Consider the following 24,059-nt stretch of genomic DNA (forward strand, 5'->3'; position numbering starts at 1 on the left):
TCGATATACTAGTTACATTTTTAAGGGTTGACTTGCACCACCTTCTAGTTTTCTACATCGTGCACTCGGCCAGTGTGGCCGCACATCGATAGCGATAGAAGAGGGCTGCCATCTCTGTTTCCAAACATATATTTCTGTTTTTGTTACTAAAAAGCAACTTATACTAAATGTAAACGCGTGGACGAATGGAAATATCCATAAACGTATTTGTTTTCCTGCTCTACACCCTAGTCGTGATCTACCTTCAGCACTTCGTCAACAAGTACACGGAGTTCGTGCGCAGCCTCTAGATGCTGGGACTTCAGACGTACGCCAGTTCCTCCTCGGAGGGCGAATCGGACCATGAGGACGCCTCCGCCGCCTCTGCGGCCAAAGCGGAGCCCCCCGCCGCCATTCCCGCCCACCTGCTGCCCGTGGACAAGACGCACTCGCTCTCCACGGCGATAGCCGTGTGCGCGGCTCCCGCGGTGGTGCCCCTCGGAGCGTCGGCGGTGCCCCGAACTCTGGATCCCACGCTCAAGGAGGTTACCTACAATCCGCGCTACGAGGAGATGTACGCTCCGGTGAAGGGGCCGGAGCACCCAGACCTCACCATGCAGCAGCGGGCGCCGCGCAACACACTGGCCGGCTACGTGGAGAAGGCCCACATCAACGCCTTCGAGTTCGAGAACCAGCGACGCACCTTCCACACCTACGGCTATGCCCTGGATCCCAGTGTGGACGAGCAGGCCGACGGGCAGTCGTATGTGGGCGACCTGCAGTCTGCCTACGATGACAATGGCAAGACGGTGTTCGAGGCGCCCAAGCCGAAGAAACTGCGCAAGCAGGAAAAGAACGACAACCCGGAGGACGTCGAGGGCTTCCTGGGACCCTGGGGCAAGTTCGAGAACGAGGTGTCGGTGGCCAAGCCCAACGAGCAGGAGCGCGCCGAGCTGGACGAGCTGCTGTCCAAGCGGCACAAACGCGGACGCATTCCCGAGGACAAGCCGCTCGAAGAGAAGTCCACACTGCACAGTGAGTATAATGAAAGACAAGGGCAACCCACGACCATGCATTAAATAATATTTTTCGCTATCCCCCACAGTCAAGGATGCCTACGACTACCAGGGCCGCTCGTATCTGCATGCTCCGCATGATCTGGGCGTGAATCTTCGATCCAATGCCCCGCCGCCGAAATGCTTCCTGCCCAAGGCGCACATACACACCTGGACGGGCCACAACAAGGGCATTTCCTCGATTCGCTGGTTCCCCAAGACCGCTCATCTGCTGCTCTCCGGCTCGATGGACTGTCGTGTCAAGCTGTGGGAGGTCTATGGCGAGCGACGGTGCATCCGCACCTTCTCTGGGCATCGGCAAGCCATCAAGGACATTGCGTGGAACAACAGGGGCACCAACTTCTTGTCCGCCTCCTACGATCGCTACATAAAGCTGTGGGATGCCGAAACGGGCGATGTGGTGTCGCGATTCACCACACGCAAAATGCCATTCTGTGTGAAGTTCCATCCGGACAATAGCAAGCAACATTTGTTTGTGGCCGGCACCTCCGACAAGAAGATTATTTGCGTAAGTAACCACGGAGATGTGGCATCTCAAATTGTAAAAGCCAAGTTAATATATTCTATTCAATCCACAGTGGGACACTCGCAGTGGAGATATTGTGCAGGAATACGACCGGCACTTGGGCTCGGTGAGCACCATCACCTTCGTGGACGACAACCGTCGGTTTGTGACCACCTCGGACGACAAATCAATGCGCATTTGGGAGTGGGACATCCCTGTGGACATGAAGTACATTGCCGATCCGACTATGCATTCCATGCCGGCCGTCACATTGGCGCCGAATGGCAAGTGGATGGCCTGCCAGTCGCTGGACAACAAGATCGTCATCTTCTCCGCCCTCAACCGCTTCAAGATGAACCGCAAGAAGACCTTCACCGGGCACATGGTTTCGGGCTACGCCTGCCAGCTGGACTTTTCGCCGGACATGAGCTACCTGGTGTCGGGCGATGGCGACGGCAAGTGCTACATCTGGGACTGGAAGACGACGAAGATGTACAAGAAGTGGCAGGCGCACGACGGCGTCTGCATCAGCGCCCTGTGGCACCCGCACGAGGCCAGCAAAGTGGCCACCGCCGGCTGGGATGGCCAGATTAAGTACTGGGACTAAGTGGCCGCACAAAACAACGTAGATAGATGTAAGGCAAACCGATGTGTAAATTGATTGATTATATTGTTCAGACAAAGATGTGTTTTCGCCTTCTAATCTACCCGGTTTCTAAGCCTAAGCTAATTTTAATTTGTTATTACTTCCTCGACGAGCCCCCTTTTTTGCTTGGGGATGTAGCCTTTATTTACCTTTGCTTGTGATAAGAGTGCGCCTGCGCAGTGGTTGTGAAAATGCAAACAACTCGACGGATGGTCCGCCCACCACCCAATCACCCAGCCACCCCCACCAGCAAGCCAAAACATATGCGAGTGCTGGCCAAAATCGATATTTTCCACGAAAGACGCACAATCGACGAGCGGATAGTGAAGGGCCTGTAAAAAAAGCTGGAAAAAGGTTAAAACTCAAGACCCAAACAGTGGAGAGGGGATGCAGTGAGGGAGGAGCGAAAAGTGGACCCCGAGCATCAGCCAGACACCCGAGAATCCTGCCAGCGGCCATGGCCAAGCCCCACTCGGACGCGGATGCCTCTGGCCTGGGCTACGCCTACCAGCTGCCGTCCGGCGGCCTCTTGCTGCGCCTCAAGTCCTCGCTCTCGCAGTTCAGCGATTTGTTCAGCGACTTCAGCAGATACATCTCGCCCGCCTACCACCACGACCGCTGCGAGCGATCCGTCCACATGCGGCTCTACTCGATGCACAAGCGCGAGTTCGTCATGGTCTTCCTGGGCTTCTTCACCTGCTTTGGCCTGGGCATCGTCATCGGGCTGACGGGCCCGCCCATCACCAGCACCTCCTCGCTGACCGCCCAACAGATTCTGGCCAACACCTCGCTGGCCCACAGCCCCACGGTCCTGGGCAAAGGACCCTTCGCCATGAAGTCGCCGCTGACCACCACCTACTCCCAGCAGATGTGGCTCATCGCCAAGCTGGTAACGGACAACAACGACGGTGGGTCTTGTGGGCATAACAACTCCCAAAAGGTTTTAGTTTAATCTTAAAAAATTATAAAAGTGTTAATTAAAGAAGGTTCCCTAAAAAGATAGTCCTGAGCCCGAACTCTAAGTATGCTAATATCGTTCTCCCTTTAAAGACCACACTATAAAAGAACTCATTTTCAAACTAATATGGCTTTTACATGGTTATTTTGCAGACGAGCGCTACGACAAGAGTTTCCAGGTCAGCGTCTCCATCGACGGCATTAACGAACAGCACAAGCCGCAGAATGTCCTCGGCTCCGGAGTGGCCCACAACCGGACGCGGCACTTGGTCTGCGTCCGCAACGACTGCGAGGAGTTCACGGTGATGCACCTGGGGTTCCTGGACTACGCCCACTACATCATCACTGTGCGCTTCTACGGACTGGAGTCCTTCCACCAGAAGTACAATATACGCAGCATTACGTTCTACGTGAGTGGCTTGCCCTATCCCCTGTGATGCCCACTGACTTTCCACTTTAGTTCAAGACCTACAGTCCGGAGTTCACGCAGATCGAGATCTGGTTCAGGTGCATCTTCCTACTCTTCACCTTCACCGTCATAGTGAGTGGCTCGACTGACTAAATACTTCTGAATATGATGAAAACGTGGTTGTAACTCGAAATAATTTATTCCTCTCTCAAGTGCTGGTATGCCCACACCTTGCGAAAGTATCCGATCTACGACTGGTCCATTGAGCAGCGCTGGCTGTCTGTTCTGCTGCCCCTGCTTCTGCTGTACGACAGTAAGTGCTATCCCTGAATGAGGGCCTTCAGTTTTGAGTGTACACCAAGGACATCTTCTGCCTAGATCCCTTCTTCCCGATGATATTTCTGGTGAACTCCTGGGTGCCGGGCATGCTGGACGCCATCCTCCAGGCCACCTTCCTCTGCGCCCTGCTCATGTTCTGGCTCTGCATTTACCACGGGCTGCGGCAAAACGAGCGCAGCTTCGTCCGCTTCTACCTGGTCAAGGTGATCGTCGTCCTGCCCATCTGGCTGTGCGCCATCGTCCTGGCCACCTGGGAGAAGTGCAACGAGCTGAGGGACCCCACGTACAGCCACTTCGTGGACACGAAGAACTACAATGTGGGTATATCAGGTTCATAGAGCTTCTGGAACTCACGAGTCGAAACCATTCGCAGGGCTTCAAGATGTTCTTCTACATTGCGTGCTGCATGTATGTGCTGTATTTGGTGCTGCTTCTGCTGCGGGCCTACACCGAGTTGCGATCCATGCCCTATTTTGGTGAGTACTCTCTCACCACGCAGTCCGCATGTAAGCTGTAGTAATGCCCTAATCCTGTTCGCAGATATGCGCCTAAAGTTTCTCACGCTGCTCATGCTGTTCGTCCTGTCCATATCCATCACGGTGACCACCTGTCGCTTCGGCTTCGGCATCCTCGAGGACAACTTCGTGGCCTCACTGAACACCACCTACCGCAGCTCGGCGCAGTTCATGTGCTTCTACGGGCTGCTCAACTTCTACCTGTACACCATGGCGTATGTGTATTCGCCCGATGGACGCTTCGCCCAGGCAGAGCTGGCCGTTACTAAGGATAATCCAGCCATCTCCATGATCGACGATTCAGACGAGGACGTCGTCTACGGCTCCGACGAGGAGTCGCGTCGCCCCCTCACCTCTGTGGGCGGCGGAGCTGGAAAGAACGACTACGACAGCGATTGATTCGATACCGGGATGCCCAAGATCCGTGGCGGTCGGGATTTCAAAATGTTCCACAGCGCAAGCGAGGGTTATAGTGCTAAATAAGTGTACAAAATATTACCTAACATTATGCATAAATTAAACGAATTTCCGAAATTAATCTCTGTTTGGATAATAATACTGGAAAACATATGCATTTTCTAAATATGTTTAGTAACTTAAGCTTACGAATAAATTACCTTGTCAGTGAGTGTTGAAAATTGAAGTTCAAATCATAGAATCGATTTAGTAAATCATTTTAATCAATTAGGATTAAGCTCAGGAATTATCGATTGTGTTTGAGGCAGACAACTCTTGGGTGTTGCTTCCAATTATTTTACTAGATCGTTTATTAGATAATTAACACATTTCGCCAGATGATTTCAATTGAAAAGCAAAGCAAAACACCCTCTAGATGGCCTGGTTAATGCCCAATTTCGTCTTGGTGAGAAGACCCTCGTCGCCCATTTCCGCGTTGTAGCCAGGACGGTACTTCATGCCGGGAGCCTGTTTGAGAGAAAGCAAGAAAATTGTAAAGGAAATCGAACAGGACGAAGGGACGCACTGCACTCACATTGTACCAGACATCACGCCAGACCTTGCTGTCGTCGGCGCTGCGCAGCAGCTCCGGGACGTCGAAGCGCGGCACATTGAAGTAGTTCATCAGGTCGGGCTTCTCGTGGCAGTACTTGATGCGGGCCTCGCACCACTCGGTCTCCAGCGGGAAGCGCCAGTCCAGCATCTTCTTGTTGTGGGAGTCCGCCTCGAACTGGTCGAAGTCGATGCGCTCGATATCCTCAACCACAACCTCGGTCTCGCCGCCGGCCGTCCAGTCGTAGATGAGCAGCTCGGCGTGGGTGGAGATGTCCTTGAGGTACTGCTGCTTGTACAGCTGCTCCACGTCGTTCAGATAGGCATCGCTAAACACCTTCGATTGCACCTCGTAGTCCACGTTGCGGGCCTTGATCTTCTGCTTGACGGCAGCGACCGACTGATCCAGATAAATAACCAAGTGCGGCTTCAGCAGCTCCCCGATGGTGTTCTGGCGCAGCTCATTGTACACGGAACGGGCGCCGCGGGACAGATAGCCCTGGCGGAACATGGCCTCCATGAAGACGAAGTCCGAGTAGGGACTGCGCTCGAGGACCACACCCTGTCCGGTGCTGAAGATGTGCTGCAGGGCGTCGATGTACTGCGAATAGCGCAGCATGTACATGCGGATCTGGAACTGGGCGGCCAGGTCGTGGCTGGGGTCCAGGCAGAAGTTGCGCACATCGTAGCTGCGGCAGCTGGGCGGTAGCTGGGGATCCAGCTTCCTCATGTCATAGCCGTAGGAATTGATGTAGATCAGGTCCAGGTCCACGGCCGGATAGTACTGCATGTCCAACTCCTCGGCCAGCTCCTGGGCGAACTTGGACTTGCCGGCGGCGATGGGTCCCTCCACGCAGATCACCTTGGAGTTCTCGTCGAAGCGCTTGGAGGTCTTGTCGAAGAAGGCATTGATTACGCTGTACTTCTTGGTCTTGTACGGATAGGGGGCCGCCTTGGGCACCCGGGGACCGCCCCGCATCGTCTTGCCGGAGATGCTGCATCGCTGCTGGAAGGCGGCGGGCAGGCCGTTCGCCTGCGCCTGGAGCAGATTGGGCGACTGTGTGGCGCGGCTGACGAGCCGCACCAGGCCCACGCGGAACACGGCGGTCATTCTGAGGGGGAGGGAAACGAGTATCAGTGCATAAAGTTCGCGATAATAATAAATAGTTCTGGCCCTCTGGCGGTTGGCCTTTTGGTTACATCACAGGAGGAGCTGTGCAGGTTGTGCGCTTATTTCTGGCCAAAAGCTTTGGGTGCGCGAATGTTTTTTCGTCTAAGTGCAGGCCACTAGTTGGGCGCTCCTTTGATTGACCAAATTTTAGGGTTTTATCGCTCGGTTGGGCCGCAATAACTCACTTTTCAAGCTAAAAATCGAAAGTCTACCCAAAAACAAATATCGGGCAGTGTGACCAGTTGGCGAAATGACGTTTCTCCCAAATGCTCCCCGCCAAACACCAAAAAATCCCGCTATCCCCCGCACTGACAGCCAAACGCTTTCCAGCGGTCTGGCAACCCCGACCACAACCTCACTGCATTTTGGTCTCCAAACTTCTAACGATGAACTAACGAAAATATCACTCAAAATTCAACGCAACTGGCTCCAGGAACAGATTGTTAAATACCCCGACTTGTGACCAAGAGGATCGGGTGAGTCCCGGCTATTGGGCCTTGTGCTTAGGGGGCATTCCCTCCCTTGGAGTTACGCAACTGAGAACTAATAGGATTTTCCTCGTGACGCAGATTTTGTTCGTTGAGCAATCCCCAGCAGAAATGGGCAATACAGCGATCACCCGGGTGCAAATGGAGGCCGCCAAGAGTGTGCCGGCGGACCACGCCAAGTACATGGGCGGTGGAGGCGCTACCGGTGGCTCCCCGCCACCAGAATGTCCGATGCACCAGAAACATGGAGATGCGAAGTCCGCCTCCGCAGTGCCCCCACATCCCAAGATGCAGGCAGCATCCGAGTGCCCGGTGCAGCACGACAACAGCGACGTGAATCCGCTGAACATGATGCCGCCGGCCAACCAACAGCCGGCGGCGGACCAGCCCTTCCCGCTGCCAACCGACCGCCAGACCTCCACCATTCCCAAGGTCACCGAGGATGGCTCCGTCCAGTTCTGGCAGTATCCCAGCCAACAGATGTTCTGGAACGCCATGCTGCGCAAGGGCTGGCGCTGGAAGACCGAGGACGTTTCGCAGAAGGACATGGGCGACATCATACGCATCCACAACGCCAACAACGAGCAGGCCTGGCAGGAGGTGCTCAAGTGGGAGGCGCTGCACGCCAAGGAGTGCGGCAACCCGCGCCTCAAGAGCTTCGGCGGCAAGGCCAAGGACTACAGTCCACGCGCCCGTTTCCGCAGCTGGCTGGGGTGAGTGCTTCGCCTTTCTGTGACACCGGGAATAATGATTCTAGTCATTATTTGCCTTTCTCCAGTGTAAGATCTTTCCCAGATGGTCCTATTCAATTCCCAAACTATATTTCAGATACGAGCTGCCCTTCGACAGACACGACTGGATCGTCGATCGCTGCGGCAAGGATGTGCGCTACGTCATCGATTACTACGACGGCGGTCTGGTGGACAAGGATTACCGCTTCGCCCTGCTGGATGTGCGCCCCGCCATGGACTCGGTGGACAACGTCTGGGACCGCATGCGAGTGGCCTACATACGCTGGAAGTACGAGCTGTCCGAGAAGTTTGGCGGTCGAGACGGCGGCAAAGTAAGCGCTGGTAGCGACTAGGTGGAATACATCCATAGTTGATCGGTATCTGTACAAAATCGGCTTAAGTTCTCGAATGCGACTGGAGTTGTAGTTAATTACATGCGTTTAAACGGTTGGGGGCGAGTTGCGGATGCCAGCAGGCGTATGAACTCCCTCTCTGTCCCTAAATAAACTGACTTACCAAAGTGGGTTCTTACAAAGTTTAATTGAATAACTTGGATAATTGTTTATTTCCTGATAATCCCATTTGATTACAACATATCTTACTTTAATTGCGTATGCCAAATAATTCATTTAGAGTTGTAAATAAACAAATGGTTAGTTCCAGTATGTTTGTTTAGCTTATATCTCTGCGCTAGATATTATTTGTCCTGCTCCAAATGAATCACGAACGTTGTTTAGAAATGTGAATGGCGTGATACATTCATCAAGTGGAGCATTTGTGATCCAAAGCAGTTTTTCGGAAGTTTCTGCTTGCCTGCACATAGCAATTTGTGGGAGCAATAGGCGAGGCTCGCTCTGAAGCTCTTCAAGTTTCTCTGCCAAATCAGCTTCTATGGTGTTTCTTATTTCATCTGCTTTAGTAAGGCGAGTACTAGAACACATAAATCTATAAGAACAATATCAACCGGAATTAGCACGGCTTGCAATTTACCTCGTTTCCTTCCACTTGGTTGCCAATCTGTGTACTATTAATTGCCCGAGAAGACGTGTTTGCCGACTGGCGTTATTTGTGAACGAATGGAGTAAAGTCAAAGTGTACTCCAACTTTGCTTCCACTTTAGGATTGTCCCAATGTTGCAATACGTAAATGTGGGTTACGGACAGAAGGGATTCCTGCTGTGTTTCCTTCAGAGTGGCCAACATCTTCAGCTTGCCCAGTAGCACATCTATGCTTGGCAAGAGTAGTGCCACCAAGACCTCGTACATGATGGTTATTCCTAGTAGATCGTTTGGGCAAAACAAAGCCTTCCACAACGTATCTGACCATCTCCCATACGAGGATTGTGATTTCCATGCAATCAGAGCGTAGGCAACACGCATTTTTTTTCTGTGCACTTTGGAGTTTTTAGTGTAACGTTTCGACGACAGCTCCTCGTTGATGCTCAGCAGGTCACCAAGCACTTCCCAATCATCACTAAAATAATTTCGATTTGTAAAGGTGCCCTCCTCAACCATGTAACGCCGAGCCCTTGCACTAGAACTTGGTACTCCGTGTACTTTTAATAAATAAGCGGCCTCAATGCTGATAAGAAGTATATAATTATAGTACTTCTGTATTGGTTTATACCAGTAGAACAGAAACAACTCACCGTTCATATCCTGTTGTGGGTTCGCCCTCCAGAATCATTTTCAGGTAAAACGATTTTGACACTCTTGGAACTACGTTCATGTTGTAAAACTTCTTGTTCACAAAATGCGTTATGATGTTTTCACACTCCTCCACCGTCAGATTCTTTTTAGCGTAGTTTAGGATAGCATCTCTAAGAACCGAGTTACTAATGAACCAATATCTATTACTTTTTAAAGTCATTCGCTTACAATTCAAAACAGCGATCCTGCAAACGGTCGCAGAGAGCTGGCAGAACCATCGCATCTTCAATTTTTTTCTTATGAAATCCCAATAATCTTAACAGTGCACAAAAAGTGTCACGGGTTCCCTGGTTCAATAGTTCTATGGGATTTAAGTTTAGGTCCTCTAACTGTTCCCAGGTCTTTACGGCGTACCTGACGTAGAGATCCACACATCGCGCTTTCAAGAATGATCTCTCATCGTTGGTCTGGCACTCCAGTTTGTTAATTAATTCAAGTTGAATTTCGTCGATACTGGAACCGCCGAGAAGTAATGGAATGTCCACATTATAAACAGTGCGATAGAACTCCACGACTTCATTGTCGAAATTATCTTCCCGATCCGGGTATATGTAAAGTCGCCACCAACCGTGTTTGCGTTTAGGGACTTTGCTTAGCTTCTTTAAAAAAACTGAAAACAGCCGAAAGTTATCATAAAAGTAATAAGATTCGTTTCTAAAAAAAAGAAAAAGTTCACAGCTCTGCTTGTTAAAGCATTCAATATGATTCTCAAAGTCTGAAGATTGCTCGATTCTTCTTAATAAACCCCCATCATTGGTTTGACCAAAAGAATTCACTACAAAGTTAACATACATATTCCGACAAGGTTAGTTCCTGCAAAGGCAAAAACAATTATAAACACTCCCTAACCCTTTTCAGAAATACTTACTGGGATCGAATATAACACTGAATTCCTGCCTATAGCTCGCAGATATTCGTTTTCGATGGCACTAAGTATAGAGCAGCACTTTAAGAGAGACTCCTTTGACCCAGTGTTTAGGCACCATGGCCTCCAATGCAGAAAAGGGACGCTGTTCCAGGAATTTTGAGCTATAGCCTCTGCAAGGCGATCAGAAGCGGTTGTGCGAAACACTGCAAGAGGCTCATCTGTTAGGCAGCTAGGGTCATCGTAGTCGTACAGCTGGCTTATATTGGTGGCAGTCAGGAGCTCCTGCAGCAGATTAAGACTACACAGTTGGTGAAAGGGTATGTGGGTCAGAATGAAGCGGAGGGCCTCACGCAAGACCGGGACTCTCTGCTCCTGCAGAAGTCTAAGGCACAAGAAGCGCATCCATCTCAATGGATTTGCTGGTCTCGAAATAAACATCCTCCCTCGTTTGTGCGGGAGTAGCCCCAACCGGGGTAGCTGGGAGCTCAGAGTGTCCACAACCTGGTCGCTCTGCTGGTTCTCCAGGCCTTCGATGATTTTCGTGAAGGCGGAAAACTGCTCAGCATCGCATTCTAGGGCTTTCATTAGGGATTCACCAAGCACTTCCTCAGTTTTGCTCAATAGCTTCAAAGTGCACATCAGGTAGCAGGCGGACCTTCTCTTTTGTGGCTCCTCCGACTCCAATATCCTTTGTGTGGCCTCGACCAATCCCAAAAGACATTCATCCGCTTGCCCATGAAGAATGTCGTTGGTTATGGATAGGAATCTACGCACCAGAAGCTTTCCATCCACCTGGCGAGTTTTACGATGAAGTTCCTCCGGACCGTCCGCAACCGGGGAAGAAAAGAACTGAATCACTTCAGCGCCAAACAAGGTGGTTCCATTTCCTTTCTTTTGTTGCAGATTGTTGAGTCCGAGGAACATTCGCTCAAGGTCCTGCTCGTTGTCCTTGAGAACCTCCACCAGGTCCAACAGAAAGTCATCCATCTCGGCTGGTTCCTCGTAGTAAAGTGAGCTTAACCGACTGGTCACGTGAATATATATGGTCAAGTTGTTACCTGTCTCTTTTTATATTGTTTGTTGGGCCGATGGAGGCAACTGATCGCGGGGATAAGTTGGAATATATGAACGGGTATAGGTAGTTGATAAGGTTAGTAAGGTGAAATTCCCTTTGTGTTTGAATTCAGACCAAGAAACGTCAGTGTTTGGCAACTCATCACCTATATCATCGTCTATCGTCTTGATGGAGGTTCTTTAAGCAGTATCGTAATGTAATCCTATAGATACTGCAATCCTCTTCTAATCGACAGTGGTCTAAAATTGATCCCCTTTATGAAAAATAGATTTGATAAGGCTCATATTTTGCCCCGAAGTAAGGCCTTCTAGATTGGACCGCAAAAGATTAACCTAATTTTCCCGCGGACACGGGACACGGGTACTTTCAGATTAAAATGCTCTTGATACTTGGCTTTAAAACTTTTTTATTGAAAGTTTTCTTTGTTTTTCTAATATTTAGTTTTCTTTTTTATGTTGCTTTGTTGTTGCTTTTTGGAAAGAAAGAAAAGCACCTAACAAGGTGTCTTCTCTTATAAAAATTAAACATATACAGAGGTTTCGGTTTTTCGTGGTTCTCCTTTTATTTGTTTAAATTTTACAGTTGTATGATTTGCATTTGTTGGTTGCATTTATTGTTTAGTTAAATACATAACTTCTAGGCGAGAGTTTAAATAATTATTTATGTACTTGTAGTTGACTCTGTTAAGTTGTTGCTTGTTTGTGTTTTGAGGGATGATTTGGCTTCTATGAATAAACTGCTATTGGGCCCATGTGTGTGTGTGTGTTTATAGTTTAAATTTATAACAATAACAAATTATTATACATAGTTATAGCTTTAATAATAGTAATTAAAATCAATCGATAGGTCCAAGCAAATGAGACGAATGGCAGAGGACGCCCGTTCAGCATGCGTAGTTAAAACAGGTGAGGAGGGGGCGTTGTGTGGTGGGCGGTGGCCTTTCGGGGTCCCAGGTATTGCGTCCTCTGGCTCTGCTCTGTTTGAATTCGAAATGTCTTCGCTCGCTTTTACAATTTGAAATTGATTTTCCACTTATTGTTGTTTAATTTTATGCTGATTGGCTTTACAACTATTTTGTTTTCTAATTAAAAATTATGCGTGTGTGTGTGTGTTGCTATTATTTTACTAATTTACAGACGGTTCTAGCCCAAAAAAGTTGCTTGATGAGGGGAAGCATTCGTTCGCTCCTAGGTGTGCTGGCCATTTCTTCTACATCGTATTCCTGATTCTGATTCTGCATCTGGTTTGCTCTTCGCTTCGTTTTAAGGCTAAAATTGAAACTTGCTTATAAAATGTGGCTCTTCTCGCTACAACTTCTCCTTTTCGCTTGTGAGGCTGAGTTTTTGTAAAGTAGACTTTGTGTTTTCTTTTTTCGCTTAAATTAGTTTGGGTTATAAATTTAAATGTATATATTTTTACGCTTAAAACTTTACACACAACTTAGTTTCATTAAGTTTTGCTGATTTGCTTTTTTTGTGTTTTGTTTTCTTTTTGGATTTTTTGTTTGTTTGTAGTTTTTGCAATCAAATAATTTAATAATTTGTAATTTGCTGGTGTTGTTTGTTTTTGTTGTTTTCTTTTTTGTGTGCTTGCAAATTTGTGTATAATTTAAAATTATAAACACCCCCAGAATCCCAAGTTCGTAGATATATGTGTGTGAGAGTCGCCTCCTAGGGCACATAGCCATCCGAGCCGAAGCCGAACAGCCGATCGATGCCCTCGTTCGCGTTCAGCGCGTACGGATAATCGTTGTCGTCCGGCGGATTGATGCACACAAAGTTGCTGCTGCTGAAGTCTGCAAATAAAAAGGCGACATGTTACTACACACTCTCGGATGGTTTCTCGGGGCTTTGGGCATGATTGCCGTCGATCTTGTTGCCGTGGACAAACATAGGGGAGGACAGGGAGACAGAGAGCTGATAGAGCGAGAGATGTTGTGGATGCATGTTTGAAATTCACGCCAGAGCTGAATCTCATGGTGCTACAGAATTTCAATTTCAAAGTGAACAATTGGCCCTGGAGCGGTCAGTGTTGTCAGTGCAGACCCACGAGAATTCAGTTCCAAAATGAATTTGACACGAGGACGATTGCTGACGAGGCGGCGGGTTATATGTCGATACAGATATTTACATTGATGCACAATTTTCATTACTTTTGTATTTAATATTATTAGTAGATGGTTAGCATGTTGATGTGGGCACAATGTGAGAGTGAATGTTTGGGGCGGACACCTGTTAGATTAATGTTATTTTTAAATATACTTCTTCGCATAGAGGTTGCCACAGAAATCTTTCCGGTTTGAATTTCGCTTTTGTGAAACAGTTTGTGTGATTTGGCTCTGCGCAGACTTCGGTGACACCCCGCGTGGAACACAGCATAATGAGTTTGATTAAACAAAAATAAAAACGAAATCAAATTGTCAATTTTGAACTGATTCTCGTTGGCCGAAATGATGCAATAGCAAAATAAAAGGTGTTGGAAAACATTTGAAATTTGGAAAAACTTTTTATTGCCTCGGGCAGCTCCCTTGATTGCGATTTATGTTGCCGTGAGGATCTCACGCTCAGCAAGAACTCAGACTGTGATGCGGCTTTTGAATACACGCAGGTCACAGAGAAAGTTCTTGCCGAGTGCGTCCCATTCAGATCTAGACAAAGTCCCCTGCCCGATCCTCAATTGGTTGTTAGCTGCGGTTATTTACATGGTGACAACACAAGAACACAGGCAGATGCAGAATGATCATGGATGAATGAGCGGCGGGCGATTGCAGGCATGGCCAGATTCAACTATTTACACAAGTGGTCAAAATAACTGATGGCGCAGCTTATTCAGTGGGAAATCAATGAAATAGGCGTTTCTTTCGAATATTATTTTGACCGTTGGGGGGAAAGGAGAACCCAAGCTGGCCACAAATACTTACAGTCCGGGTTAAAGTCGTTCAGAAACGAGTCGAGGCCCTGGAGCGTCGCGTTGCTGCTGTTGCTGTTGGCATCGCAGTCGGCGACGCTGAGCGGCAGGCTGTGGCGGTCATGGCTGAAGGGCTGATGGGGATCAGCGTTGGCGCCAGCGCCAGCGATGCTGCCATAGCCGCCGTCAACCCCATCAACGCCGCTGCTGCCGTGGTTGCTGTCCGCGACGGCAGCGAACTGCATTTGAAGCGAGCTTATCGCCGACGATTGCGTCGCTGCTGTCGTTCGCGACGCTGCAGATGCCGCTGCTGCTACAGAAGTTGTGGTTGCGTCTTCCATTGCACAATTATACATGGGCACATCGCTGCGTCGCTGACTGCTGCCGTAGCCTATTGTGGGTGGCTGGGAGTGGCTGTTGCTATGATTGCTGTGGTTGCTGTTGCTGCTGTTGCTGCTGCTGTTGTTATGACTATTAAGCGTAGTGGTTGCTGCTGTTGCGCTGCCTGCGGCAATTGCTGCGGCTGCTGCCGCCCGACGACGCTTTGTGGGCGTCGGGGGCGAGGATTCGGTTAGGCTGCTAAACAGCTCCTGGATGGAGGTCTGCTGGTGCTGCTGTTGCTGCTGGAACTGGTGGCTGCGGACCACCGGATTCGTCAGTGTCGGCACCAGCTGACTCAGCTCCGTGTCCACATCGTCCTCCTCCGGCTGCTGCAGCAACTGTTGCTGCTGCTGCTGCTGGTTCAGATTATGATGCTGGGCCATCGCAATATCACAAATGTTATTATATTCAGGCTGGGACTGCTTGGCGGCTTCCTCGATCGATTTGCTGAGGTTGCGGGCCGAGCGGTAGGGCGTGGGCACTGCAATTGAAAGCGGGAATAATTTATAAGACAAAATGTACGTATTGATTTGTATACAATAGTTGCATGGCGGACAGCCTCTATTTATATTTAATACCAAGAGAACCACCTCCAGTGGGCATATTACTCACCCAATCCCTTGGTGCTCAGGGCATCGATGTTGTTGAAGAGCGGATCGTTCAGCCGCTGGTTGGTCAGCGGATGCAGTCGGGTGGAGGTGGCCGTCCGCACGCATCCGGCTCCGGGTGCTCCAACGTAGCCGGCGCCCGCCGCAACCGGCGAGTTCTCCGGCGAGGTGTCATGGCAGAGGAAGACGTTGATCTCCCCGCTGTTCTCCGCCTTCACGTAAATCTCGCGCGGCAATTTTGTGTTGGGCAGCTGGAAAAAGTAGAACAAGAACCAGAACGAAACCCGATTATTAGCCACATTCCAGATGCATGTATACACAACACAACAATTAAATACAGATAAATGGCGAACGGGAAGGGGAAACTAACTCTCGAGTTGAAGAAGGGGGAGCGGTAGAAATTTTGAAGCGGTCGCCGACCGCTCGCCAGCCAAAGAGAAACACAAATGAAGCGAGCCTGAGAATGAGCAGCACTTTTTTGCCGCTCGCGTATTTTTAGAAATGATATTTTGCTTTTGCTGCTTCTCGCCCCCCGTCGTCTTCTGTTCTTTTATTTTATTTTATTTTATTTCTTACGGCCTCCCCCTTTGGCGCTGTTGTTATTTCGGCCATCGGTTATTGGCGCTGCCAAAGGGCTTGAAAAGATACATTAATATATTCGAATCGTGATATGAAAATCTTTGGGCCACTGGCTTCCCCTTTCCCACTGAAAAACAAATAATTGCGAGTTCATTTCACAGTTCAAGGCGAGCGGAAACATCAAGCGTTGATATATATTTATAAATAGTGCTGCGGCGATTGGAAAACTTGGTCGGACGGGGCCAGAGATTTACTTGATATCAAAGAGAAGGTGGCCCGGAGGGGCGGCATTCCATTTCGCCTGTCGTGTCTGCCGCTGCGATGGCCTTCTATAAATAAGCGCCACGTTTAATGGCATGCAGACGCTAAGAAGAAGCACTGCTGACTAGGAAACGCGAGGAAAAGCTAGGAAAAGCTCTGACGTAGACAAGCGTATTTAGCGTATATAGGCGCTGCACAGAGATGTCTGTGAGCCGCTGGTACAGAAATAAAAGCTGGGGATATCGACTGTTTCCGATTGGGAGAATGAGTCAAAGGGTATAGCACTTCGGCCCCATACTCTATGGTCTTATGGATCACTAAGAGCCACCATCTGCACCTTTCTGGCATCCAAGCCCAGTACTCACCACAAGCTTGGCCTCTGGCGGCGCCTTGATGACGATGACGATCTGATCTTTGAACAGATCCACGTTGAGCAGGTCATTCTGCGTGACGTAGGCCTTCCCGCCGGTATTCTCCACCTCCTTCGAGATCTCGGTCAGGCTGCTGCGCATCTGGTCGATGGCCATGTTCAGCTCGTTCTCCTGCTGCTCCAGCCGCTGCGATTCGGCCTCGATGCGCCGCGACCGCTCCTGACTGACCATCGACTGCCCGCCGCGCCACTGGATGTTGTTCTTCGACTTCTTCTCCAGGATGTTGATGCCCTCGAGCACGTTGGTGATGTCGTAGATGCGCCGCTTCTGAACGTGCAGCCGATTGGAAGCCTCGTTCAGGTCCACAACGCCATCCGGCGACTCCTGCAGCAGGTCCACAAACTTTTTGGTCAGTATGCCCAGCGAGGTGTCCGCCCGATTGCGATCCCCGCTCGACGAGCTGCTGGCCACCGAGGCGGCCAACTGTTGCTGGGGCGTCGACAGGGCGAACGGGTGATGCTTGGCCACCCCGGCCACCGCATCCTCGTCCAGCTCGGCGTCCGCGTCGTGGTGCAGCTGGTGGTGGCTGTGCCGCAGCTGCTGGGGCGTGCTGCTGGCCACATGCTTCTGGTAGCCCACCGTCTGGTGGTGGGCGCTCTGCTTGGCCTGCTTCTTCGGGTGGATCTCGTCGCTGACGGCGTGCGGCCGGCGTTTGACCTGCTGAGTTTTGAAATAAAAATAGTATTGAGATTATGTTGTCTAAGGTAAGGTAAAACACTAATGGTTAAACCAATTTGGAGTTGTTTTGGCCAAGAATTCAAAAGGATCAAAGACAATCCTTAGATTGCCACTCACCTTGTAGTAGTTTGTGATATCGTTGGACTTGCCGGTCGTCGCCCTGCGCTGCTGCTGCGCTTGGCCCGCCGTTGCTGCCGCTGCTGTTGCCACCGCCCCCACGCCGTGCCCCTTGTCCAGGCTGATGTAGACATGGTCCCGCAGGTGGGCGGCCACGCCGCTGTTGCTATTGCTGTCGCTGCTGCTCAGGCCGTGATCGTAGTCCAGGTCGTGGGCCTCGTTCTTGATCACAATGTTGTTGTTGTTGCTGCTGCTGTTGCTGCCGCCGCTGATGCCGGTGGAGCCGCCGTGCAGGTCGTAGTTGAGTCGGCGGGCCACCATCGTGTGGCCAGTTGCCCCGCCCGCGCCATAGTGCTGCTGCTGCTGGAGTCGCTGGCTGTTGCTGGTGGAGTGGTTGCTGTTGCTGCCGCTGCTGCTGCTGTTGTTGATGGGGGCCACGCTCACAAAGAACTTGGACATTTCGCTGCCGGCTCTTCGTGATTCCTTGGCGATTCTCCGCCGCACTCTCTCCCCCTCTCTCTCTCTCTCTCTCTCTCTCAGCCTCTCTCTCCTCCGTCTGTAGATGTGTCTCCTGTGTATGTTATGTTATCGGCGGCCGATGCTGTTAGGTTCGCCTCAGTCGGCCAGCGCTGGCATCAAAGTGTAGCATACTTTCAAGCACTGCCTTCGAAGAGTTACCACCCAGTCGCAGTTTCCAGCTCTCGCGGCGCTTTACCTATTGTACTGCCTGTGACTGTGCCTGTGCCTGTGTGTCGCTCGCTCTCGCTCTCGTTCTCCCACGCTCTCGCTCTCGCGCTTATCAACTAAATTAGCACCTAAGGATTCTTCACATCTGCAAAAGAACAAGCAAAGAATAGATAAGGTTAAATGCCGCGATGTTTATTGGGTTCTATTTATGGCCGGTTTGACCTGCTTTCTCGACATTTATGCATTTGGCACATTAAACTCTTGATCTGTCTCCCATTCCGTCCAGTCGGGCGCAACAACAAATTAAAATGCGCAACGCCAAGCGGACGAACGGGGGGCATGGGGAAATGCAAATAAAAGCGAATCGAATGGCAATGGCGGAGGAAAAGCATCTCGCGGCGATCAGAGATAAAGTGCTGGAAAACAGGTAAAATAGAGAGAGCCACCGTGTATCTACCCGGCTTATTATAGCCAAAATAGATGGCCAATTTATACCCATAAATGACCATTGACTGATAAGCCTTGCGCTCCAGAAAGCACTAGTTAGGAGGGTATCTTAGGGGTCAGGATGGGTTCACCCAGTCTGTTATCAATCGGCATCTCTTACTATATATTATACCTATATTTACATTTTAAATACACTAATTTAAATATATGAAATAATTTGGTAAATTGACCTGTCCCAATTAATTTAGCATGATCTACCGATGAAAGCGATAAATATGCTGCGAAACCACATGAAACCAGATGATAAGCAGAAACCCCGCAAACAGGAAATAAAAAATAAGAGTTAAACAAAAATGCCAAGCTCCGAAGAACCGGATTCGAGTGCTGGGAGGCAGTCCGCTCTGAAGCACGCCGAAACTATTTCTGAGCCCAAGAAGAAGACTCGCCAAATGTCAATAAACCCGGCATAAAATATTAAACAATCAATATGTGTGCAAGAACCAGCGGCGAAGGCAACAAACGCAGAAGCGAAGGCACGAGATAGAAGCGAGAAGAACCGCCAGGTAGGGAAGAGAATAACGTTATTGCCGCGGTCGCCTTTTGGCCAAAAAAGAGCCGCGGCCAGTCTACAGAGTCGAAACACTGGGAATAAGCCCTGCAAGTGAGTTCCTAACTCTTCAAAATGATATCATAACCATCTAATAACCAAGTTAGTCTATGGTATATACAATATATTACCTATATTCTGTTTTTAAACCATCAAATAGAATTTATACCCATCTCATAATCAAGTTATTTTATAATAACAGATATATTTCAAAAGAATTTAGCAGTTCTGAATACAAATCTATGGTAAATACAAATATATTTTTCTTCCACAAGCCTATTTTCCCTGTATTTACATATATTCTGCTTTTAAAACATCAAATACGGTTTATACCCATCTCATAACCAAGTTATAGTATGATAACACTTATATTCCAAATGAATTTAGGAGTTCTGAAAACAAATCTATGGTATATTTTCTTCCACAAGCCTATTCTCCATGGCATAAGCCCTGTAATTACCTCTATTCTGCTTTTAAAACATCAAATAACCCAGTTCTAGTATGCTAACAACCATATACCACTAGGTTTTCAGGTTTTCCCTATATCATATCACACTTACTTCGAAACAAACTGATTTTTCGCAGTGCCCCTGCCGCCGCCAACCCGACTTTAGGTTCATTAGAGGAATTCTGGCCCGTTCGCGGCCAAAGTGAGCATGAATGGAGGACGACAACAACAAATTAAGCAGCTCAAATGAGCGTGGAAATAAAAGCCAGAAGAAAAGCCACGGGGGCAGGTAAAAATGGCAATTAGCGCTGCTCGCCCCGCATGCAATGTTAATTTGCATAACAGCAACTGTTAGCCGCAGAGCCAACGGTTACGAGAGTCTTCAAAGTAGAAGAAACGAACGATAATTCTAATAATTCTAGAGGTTGCAAGACACACCCGAGGAATGATAGCGCAAGTGGCACTCCAGAGTAAGGCGAACCGGAGACCGCTGAGGTTTCGCACGGAATTTGCTGATATTTGCGAGAAATCGGAATGGCGAACGCGCCAGGTAGGCAGACCGCTGAGATCGACATGGCACAGTGGCCTTGGAGTGCTGAAACCCCCAGTCAAATTTCACCTGCTTAAGGGTAACTACATCTGGAAGCTGATAACTAGTAATTTGCTTTATTAAGTTACCCACTAACCTTTTTATAAAAAAAATAAATTGTATTTTTCAGAAAAAATATATTATACAAAAATAAGTTGAAATAGGAAAAAAACTAATAAATTATTATATTTCAAAATATATATTTTAAATATTTTTTGTAAGATTTAACGGGGATAACAGTTTAATATTTCATATGATCTTATAATTGAAAGTTTGAATGAAAAGTATGGTATTTTACAAGGCACTTCCTAACAGATAACCATAAACCTTTTATAGCGACACTAAAATGTAGTTGTAGAGATATAAGTAAAGCAATATTTATACTTAATAATATTACATTAATGTATATATAAATAGAATGAGAGGTATTTTATAAGGCACTTCCTAACAGATAACCATATGTGCACCATTTTATAGCGATACTAAAATGTAGTTGTAGGGATATAAATGATGCAATATATGTACATTATATTACACATTATTGTATAAATAATTTGTTATTTTGCAGTCGCGTTGGCGGCCACTCTATCCCCCGGTCTTGGCCAGCATTTCTCCATTGGCCAAAAGCTTGGCAGTGATTCTTCGAGCGTGTGCTAATGCGTTGGTGTGTGCTTGAGCTAAAAACGGTATCTGCTTACAGACGAACGAGCCCAGGTAATTCAACTCCCATACAAGGAAATCGTATACTCTCTCTCTTTCTCCCCCCGAAAGAAATGCCGAAATCATGTGGGCCAGACAAAAGGCGGACGAGGAGGGGGCGGGGGGAAAGGGTAGCAAAAAACCAGGTAGGTCTCGCCGATAGAAATTTCCAATTTAAATTTCTTTTGATCGGCACGCAAAATGCGAACAAGTAGCTGGAAATATTTTGCATCTAAAATTACAGTGCGACGTATAAAGTTACCCAAACAACAAAGTTTAGCAAGAAAAGGAAGGGGAGGGGATGGGGGGCAAGCCTTGGGATCGCACATATGAAATACAGAAAAAATCCAGACTTAATCTTAAAGGTTTTTAGGTCTTCAAAGTGCCCAATAAAAGAGGGTAACATGAAGGCTTTTGAGATTAAATTATAAAGAGAGCAACTCTAACTTAGACGATTAAACGATTTCTGATATAAAAGATTCCCATTATAATTCCCATTTTATAAATTCTCACAACATACAAATATATCGTTAAACCTTTACAGCTTGTTCAAATAATGGCCCCTTCAAAGCCCCCAAACACAAATATGTATCTTGAAGATAAAGTATCTGTATCTGCATTATAACAACTTCTAAGTGCACTTGTCAGTCATCTCCGCACACATTTACCTAACAGCAGCGGGCGAAGCCCAAGGCGAGGCAAACAGAGGGTATAACATTATGCAAACAGGGAAATGAACGTGAAAATACGAAGCGGCGAATGGAAAATCGTGGAAAATGTGGCCTACACGGCAAACAAATAACAAGTTTTCTTCTCTGTTTTTTGTTTTTCTCTCCCTTTCCCACTACCCCTCTCTCCTCCTTTTCTATTCAATTTCAATCAGCATTGGCGCAACAGAGCGGAGCAACAATAAAAACTAGAATAGCTTTTCCTCTGGCTCTCATTGAGAGGCGCGTACAATTCGAACGACTGATAAAGGAAAAGTCTGGAAAATAAAACGTACACATTATGTAGGGGCCAAGTAAATATTCGATTGGGGGTGGGGAGGGGGGTTGGTGGCGGCGGAGGGAGAGCCAGCCAAGCGACTCAAGGCACGCAATGCGACTTTTGATAGCGCTGCCCCCTCTCTCACTCTGCCTCTCCCTCTCCTCCCATTCCCGCGCTCCCTCCCAAGTTCGCCGTGTTAATTTCAAATTAGTGAAGGTGGAGCAAAAGTGCTCAAAGAACGGGGCTCCTAACTTTTATGACTGAGCTCCTCTCCTTGCCTTAATTAAGGCATAAATAATACAATAGTCAATAGCTGCAGCATGCATTTCCCGGCCTAATCCCAAATCGAATGCACTTAATTGCTGGCATTAAACTTGCAAACATAACTGTATTCCTTGGGCACGCCAATTTACCGCTATTAATTATGAAGCCCATGCATTTACATGGCCATTAATTATGCATTTTGTTGTTTATGCAGACGCACACACACACACACGCGGGCACCCGCACACAAGCTAATGCAAAGTTTCGCTTTCTTTTTGCACATGATTTTGCATGCGCAGTAGAGAGGCAGGGACAAGTGAATCAAATACAAATAAATAGGGTGCGCGAGTGTGAGTGTGCAAGGTGTTGAGCAACAACAATTGCAATTGAGTAAAAAGTGAAGCAAAAAGCAAAACAAGAGGAAGAACACGAATTTTGTGTATTAAGTGGCAGATGAGAGAGACAGAGAGAGTCGGCTAGTTCGTGCGTGTGTGTGTGCGGGGGATGCTGCGGGGGGCAGAGAGAGCGCGCGAGAGAGGGAGAGCGAGTAAAAGCCGGCCTGAATCCGAATAACAGCTGTTACCACAGACGCGGTCCACATGGAGCATCTCGCTTGTTGTTGTTGGCTGAGAAAAAACGTCCACATGGCTAGCTTTTTTTTCCAGCCGGTTTTATTTTCTCTATTAACTTAATTTCACTTAGCTTTTTTCCAACAAATTGGCCATAAGCTAATTTGCACAAATAGCTAGCAATAAAATGGAGTACTGCTACACTGCTACAAAGACTCGCTTTTTTCGCTCGAGAAAGCCAAAAATAATGGCCAACTGGCCGAGAAAAAGAGAATGAGCCTCGCAGAGAGCCGCACAAAATGCGTCGCAAAATATTTCGCCCACTGGAAATGGCAAAGAAAAAGGAAAACCGGGAAAGGGCAAAGCCTCCGCGTGGGTGTGTGTGTGTGTGTGTGTGTGGGGCGGAAATTCAATGCCGGCAATGCCGAGGAAATTTCGGGGAGTCCCCCGCGCGACTCCAGACCGCAGGCACATAATGTACTGAACTCCCTTTCGCCCGGCCACTCGAACGATGACGCATTTGGAGTCAATCGAATACTGGATACTGTGTGCCAAAGGCCTGATAACAGGGGCCACATATATGTACATGATGTGCTCGAAGTGCCAGGCGGCTGCCAAGAACAAGCACAGATTAAGGCGGAAAACTGTGGACACAAGCTCGCCCAATGGCCGAAAGTAAAAGCCAATTACAGGGCTTCATTTGGCATTAAACGGGAGCCGAACAGGTCAAATGATCTGGCTGATACGCAAAAAGCTCTATTAAATAACGGCTAAAGCTCCATCGCTGTTAAAAATCACTTCAATTTGGGAAACGATATGATATGATATAGGGCTTTAAAACGAGGCTGAAGACCATAAAAAACATATAAATCACCTTGTAAGTGGTGCGACTTCAGCGTTAATGTTTGGTTAATTTAAATGATAAAGGCCCTAAAAGTTTTACATAAGAACTTTAGGTTCTGGCTTGGTATTCCACAACACAGCATTTAAAAAAAATATTATTTTTAACATAATCTTTAAAGTGAGTAATATAATAATATATATTTTTTTTAATTTTCTCTTTAATCTTCAAAATTTCCTCGTACCAAGCACAGCGAATACTATATAAAAAAACCCCACATACACTTGAAAAAAAAACCAGACTTCTGTTAAAGCAAGGGTTTTCTTCGCTGCTTTTCCACGATCTGGCGAAAGTGTTTATCTAGGGGCGCCACAGGGCAACCGCCGCCGACTTGGGCAAACGGAAAATAAATCCACTGATGGACAGCGGATTTTCGGTTCCTTATCTGGGAAAGCGAGGAAGTGGAGCACGGCAGAGTGAATG

General features: G+C 48.1%; 7 protein-coding genes across 13 annotated transcripts in view; 4 read left to right on the top strand and 3 right to left on the bottom strand.

The window, feature by feature from the left end:
- The first annotated feature begins 185 nt into the window (after positions 1–185).
- Positions 186–290, top strand: LOC108031574 (uncharacterized). The gene has a single exon (XM_017105132.2). It carries the CDS (start codon positions 186–188, stop codon positions 288–290), a length of 105 nt encoding a protein of 34 aa, XP_016960621.1.
- On the top strand, positions 291–2,245 carry LOC108031568 (pre-mRNA-processing factor 17). Its single transcript, XM_017105126.2, has 3 exons — positions 291–1,014; positions 1,085–1,563; positions 1,634–2,245. The coding sequence occupies exons 1-3, from the start codon at positions 291–293 to the stop codon at positions 2,165–2,167; spliced, it is 1,737 nt and encodes a 578-aa protein (XP_016960615.1). The 3' UTR covers positions 2,168–2,245.
- Positions 2,246–2,374: 129 nt separating this feature from the next.
- Positions 2,375–5,069, top strand: LOC108031569 (transmembrane protein 181). Its single transcript, XM_017105127.3, has 7 exons — positions 2,375–3,114; positions 3,317–3,573; positions 3,624–3,704; positions 3,786–3,885; positions 3,951–4,228; positions 4,285–4,387; positions 4,452–5,069. Exons 1-7 carry the CDS (start codon positions 2,664–2,666, stop codon positions 4,823–4,825), a joined length of 1,644 nt encoding a protein of 547 aa, XP_016960616.1. The 5' UTR covers positions 2,375–2,663; the 3' UTR covers positions 4,826–5,069.
- A 67-nt stretch (positions 5,070–5,136) lies between these two features.
- Positions 5,137–6,902, bottom strand: LOC108031571 (NADH dehydrogenase [ubiquinone] 1 alpha subcomplex subunit 10, mitochondrial). Its single transcript, XM_017105128.3, has 3 exons — positions 6,791–6,902; positions 5,418–6,546; positions 5,137–5,350 (listed from the first exon to the last, which is right to left on the bottom strand). Exons 2-3 carry the CDS (start codon positions 6,543–6,545, stop codon positions 5,255–5,257), a joined length of 1,224 nt encoding a protein of 407 aa, XP_016960617.1. The 5' UTR covers position 6,546; positions 6,791–6,902; the 3' UTR covers positions 5,137–5,254.
- Positions 6,903–6,916: 14 nt separating this feature from the next.
- On the top strand, positions 6,917–8,365 carry LOC108031573 (holocytochrome c-type synthase). The gene is made up of 3 exons (XM_017105131.3): positions 6,917–7,081; positions 7,175–7,806; positions 7,922–8,365. The coding sequence occupies exons 2-3, from the start codon at positions 7,205–7,207 to the stop codon at positions 8,175–8,177; spliced, it is 858 nt and encodes a 285-aa protein (XP_016960620.1). The 5' UTR covers positions 6,917–7,081; positions 7,175–7,204; the 3' UTR covers positions 8,178–8,365.
- LOC108031572 (uncharacterized) lies at positions 8,366–11,513 on the bottom strand. Of its 3 annotated transcripts, XM_050888947.1 has the most exons (7): positions 11,460–11,513; positions 10,402–11,393; positions 10,326–10,346; positions 9,702–10,143; positions 9,473–9,643; positions 8,815–9,405; positions 8,366–8,754 (listed from the first exon to the last, which is right to left on the bottom strand). In XM_050888947.1, exons 2-4 carry the CDS (start codon positions 11,386–11,388, stop codon positions 10,135–10,137), a joined length of 1,017 nt encoding a protein of 338 aa, XP_050744904.1. In that variant the 5' UTR covers positions 11,389–11,393; positions 11,460–11,513; the 3' UTR covers positions 8,366–8,754; positions 8,815–9,405; positions 9,473–9,643; positions 9,702–10,134. The 3 variants fall into 3 exon arrangements, with proteins under 3 accessions (XP_050744904.1, XP_016960618.2, XP_050744903.1); XM_017105129.2 differs by lacking the exon at positions 11,460–11,513 and having other exon boundaries at positions 9,702–10,346; positions 10,402–10,473; XM_050888946.1 differs by lacking the exon at positions 11,460–11,513 and having other exon boundaries at positions 9,473–10,346; positions 10,402–10,473.
- Positions 11,514–12,013: 500 nt separating this feature from the next.
- LOC108031486 (transcription factor E2f1) overlaps positions 12,014–24,059 on the bottom strand; it is a 44,003-nt gene continuing 31,957 nt past the window's right edge. For 4 of the 5 annotated variants that reach the window (XM_017104971.3, XM_017104973.3, XM_017104974.3 and 1 more), the window contains 5 exons: positions 17,439–18,270; positions 16,578–17,303; positions 15,377–15,623; positions 14,397–15,245; positions 12,014–13,271 (listed from right to left, as the gene is read on the bottom strand). In XM_017104971.3, coding sequence (XP_016960460.1) covers positions 13,147–13,271; positions 14,397–15,245; positions 15,377–15,623; positions 16,578–17,303; positions 17,439–17,897 — 2,406 coding nt within the window. In that variant the 5' untranslated portion in view covers positions 17,898–18,270 and the 3' untranslated portion in view covers positions 12,014–13,146. The remainder of the gene's footprint in view (positions 13,272–14,396; positions 15,246–15,376; positions 15,624–16,577; positions 17,304–17,438; positions 18,271–24,059) is intronic. The other variant, XM_017104975.3, reaches the window with a different exon arrangement.

This window comes from Drosophila biarmipes, chromosome 3R, assembly GCF_025231255.1.
Source record: "Drosophila biarmipes strain raj3 chromosome 3R, RU_DBia_V1.1, whole genome shotgun sequence".
NCBI classification, from domain to species: Eukaryota; Metazoa; Arthropoda; class Insecta; order Diptera; family Drosophilidae; genus Drosophila; species Drosophila biarmipes.

What these genes read in the sequence shown, in the direction of transcription:
- LOC108031574 (XM_017105132.2), top strand. Translation starts at nt 186, where the DNA reads ATGGAAATATCCATAAACGTATTTGTTTTCCTGCTCTACACCCTAGTC.
- LOC108031571 (XM_017105128.3), bottom strand. Translation starts at nt 6,545, where the DNA reads ATGACCGCCGTGTTCCGCGTGGGCCTGGTGCGGCTCGTCAGCCGCGCC. An exon ending in GGCGTGATGTCTGGTACAAT is followed by an intron (nt 5,351 to 5,417) that starts GTGAGTGCAGTG and finishes TCTCTCAAACAG; the next exon opens with GCTCCCGGCATGAAGTACCG.
- LOC108031568 (XM_017105126.2), top strand. Translation starts at nt 291, where the DNA reads ATGCTGGGACTTCAGACGTACGCCAGTTCCTCCTCGGAGGGCGAATCG. An exon ending in AGAGAAGTCCACACTGCACA is followed by an intron (nt 1,015 to 1,084) that starts GTGAGTATAATG and finishes TATCCCCCACAG; the next exon opens with TCAAGGATGCCTACGACTAC. An exon ending in CCGACAAGAAGATTATTTGC is followed by an intron (nt 1,564 to 1,633) that starts GTAAGTAACCAC and finishes TTCAATCCACAG; the next exon opens with TGGGACACTCGCAGTGGAGA.
- LOC108031569 (XM_017105127.3), top strand. Translation starts at nt 2,664, where the DNA reads ATGGCCAAGCCCCACTCGGACGCGGATGCCTCTGGCCTGGGCTACGCC. An exon ending in TCTTCACCTTCACCGTCATA is followed by an intron (nt 3,705 to 3,785) that starts GTGAGTGGCTCG and finishes TCCTCTCTCAAG; the next exon opens with TGCTGGTATGCCCACACCTT. An exon ending in TGGACACGAAGAACTACAAT is followed by an intron (nt 4,229 to 4,284) that starts GTGGGTATATCA and finishes AACCATTCGCAG; the next exon opens with GGCTTCAAGATGTTCTTCTA.
- LOC108031573 (XM_017105131.3), top strand. Translation starts at nt 7,205, where the DNA reads ATGGGCAATACAGCGATCACCCGGGTGCAAATGGAGGCCGCCAAGAGT. An exon ending in CGTTTCCGCAGCTGGCTGGG is followed by an intron (nt 7,807 to 7,921) that starts GTGAGTGCTTCG and finishes ACTATATTTCAG; the next exon opens with ATACGAGCTGCCCTTCGACA.
- LOC108031572 (XM_017105129.2), bottom strand. Translation starts at nt 10,327, where the DNA reads ATGTATGTTAACTTTGTAGTGAATTCTTTTGGTCAAACCAATGATGGG. An exon ending in CCCACAACAGGATATGAACG is followed by an intron (nt 9,406 to 9,472) that starts GTGAGTTGTTTC and finishes ACTTCTTATCAG; the next exon opens with CATTGAGGCCGCTTATTTAT. An exon ending in ACCAAGTGGAAGGAAACGAG is followed by an intron (nt 8,755 to 8,814) that starts GTAAATTGCAAG and finishes TATGTGTTCTAG; the next exon opens with TACTCGCCTTACTAAAGCAG.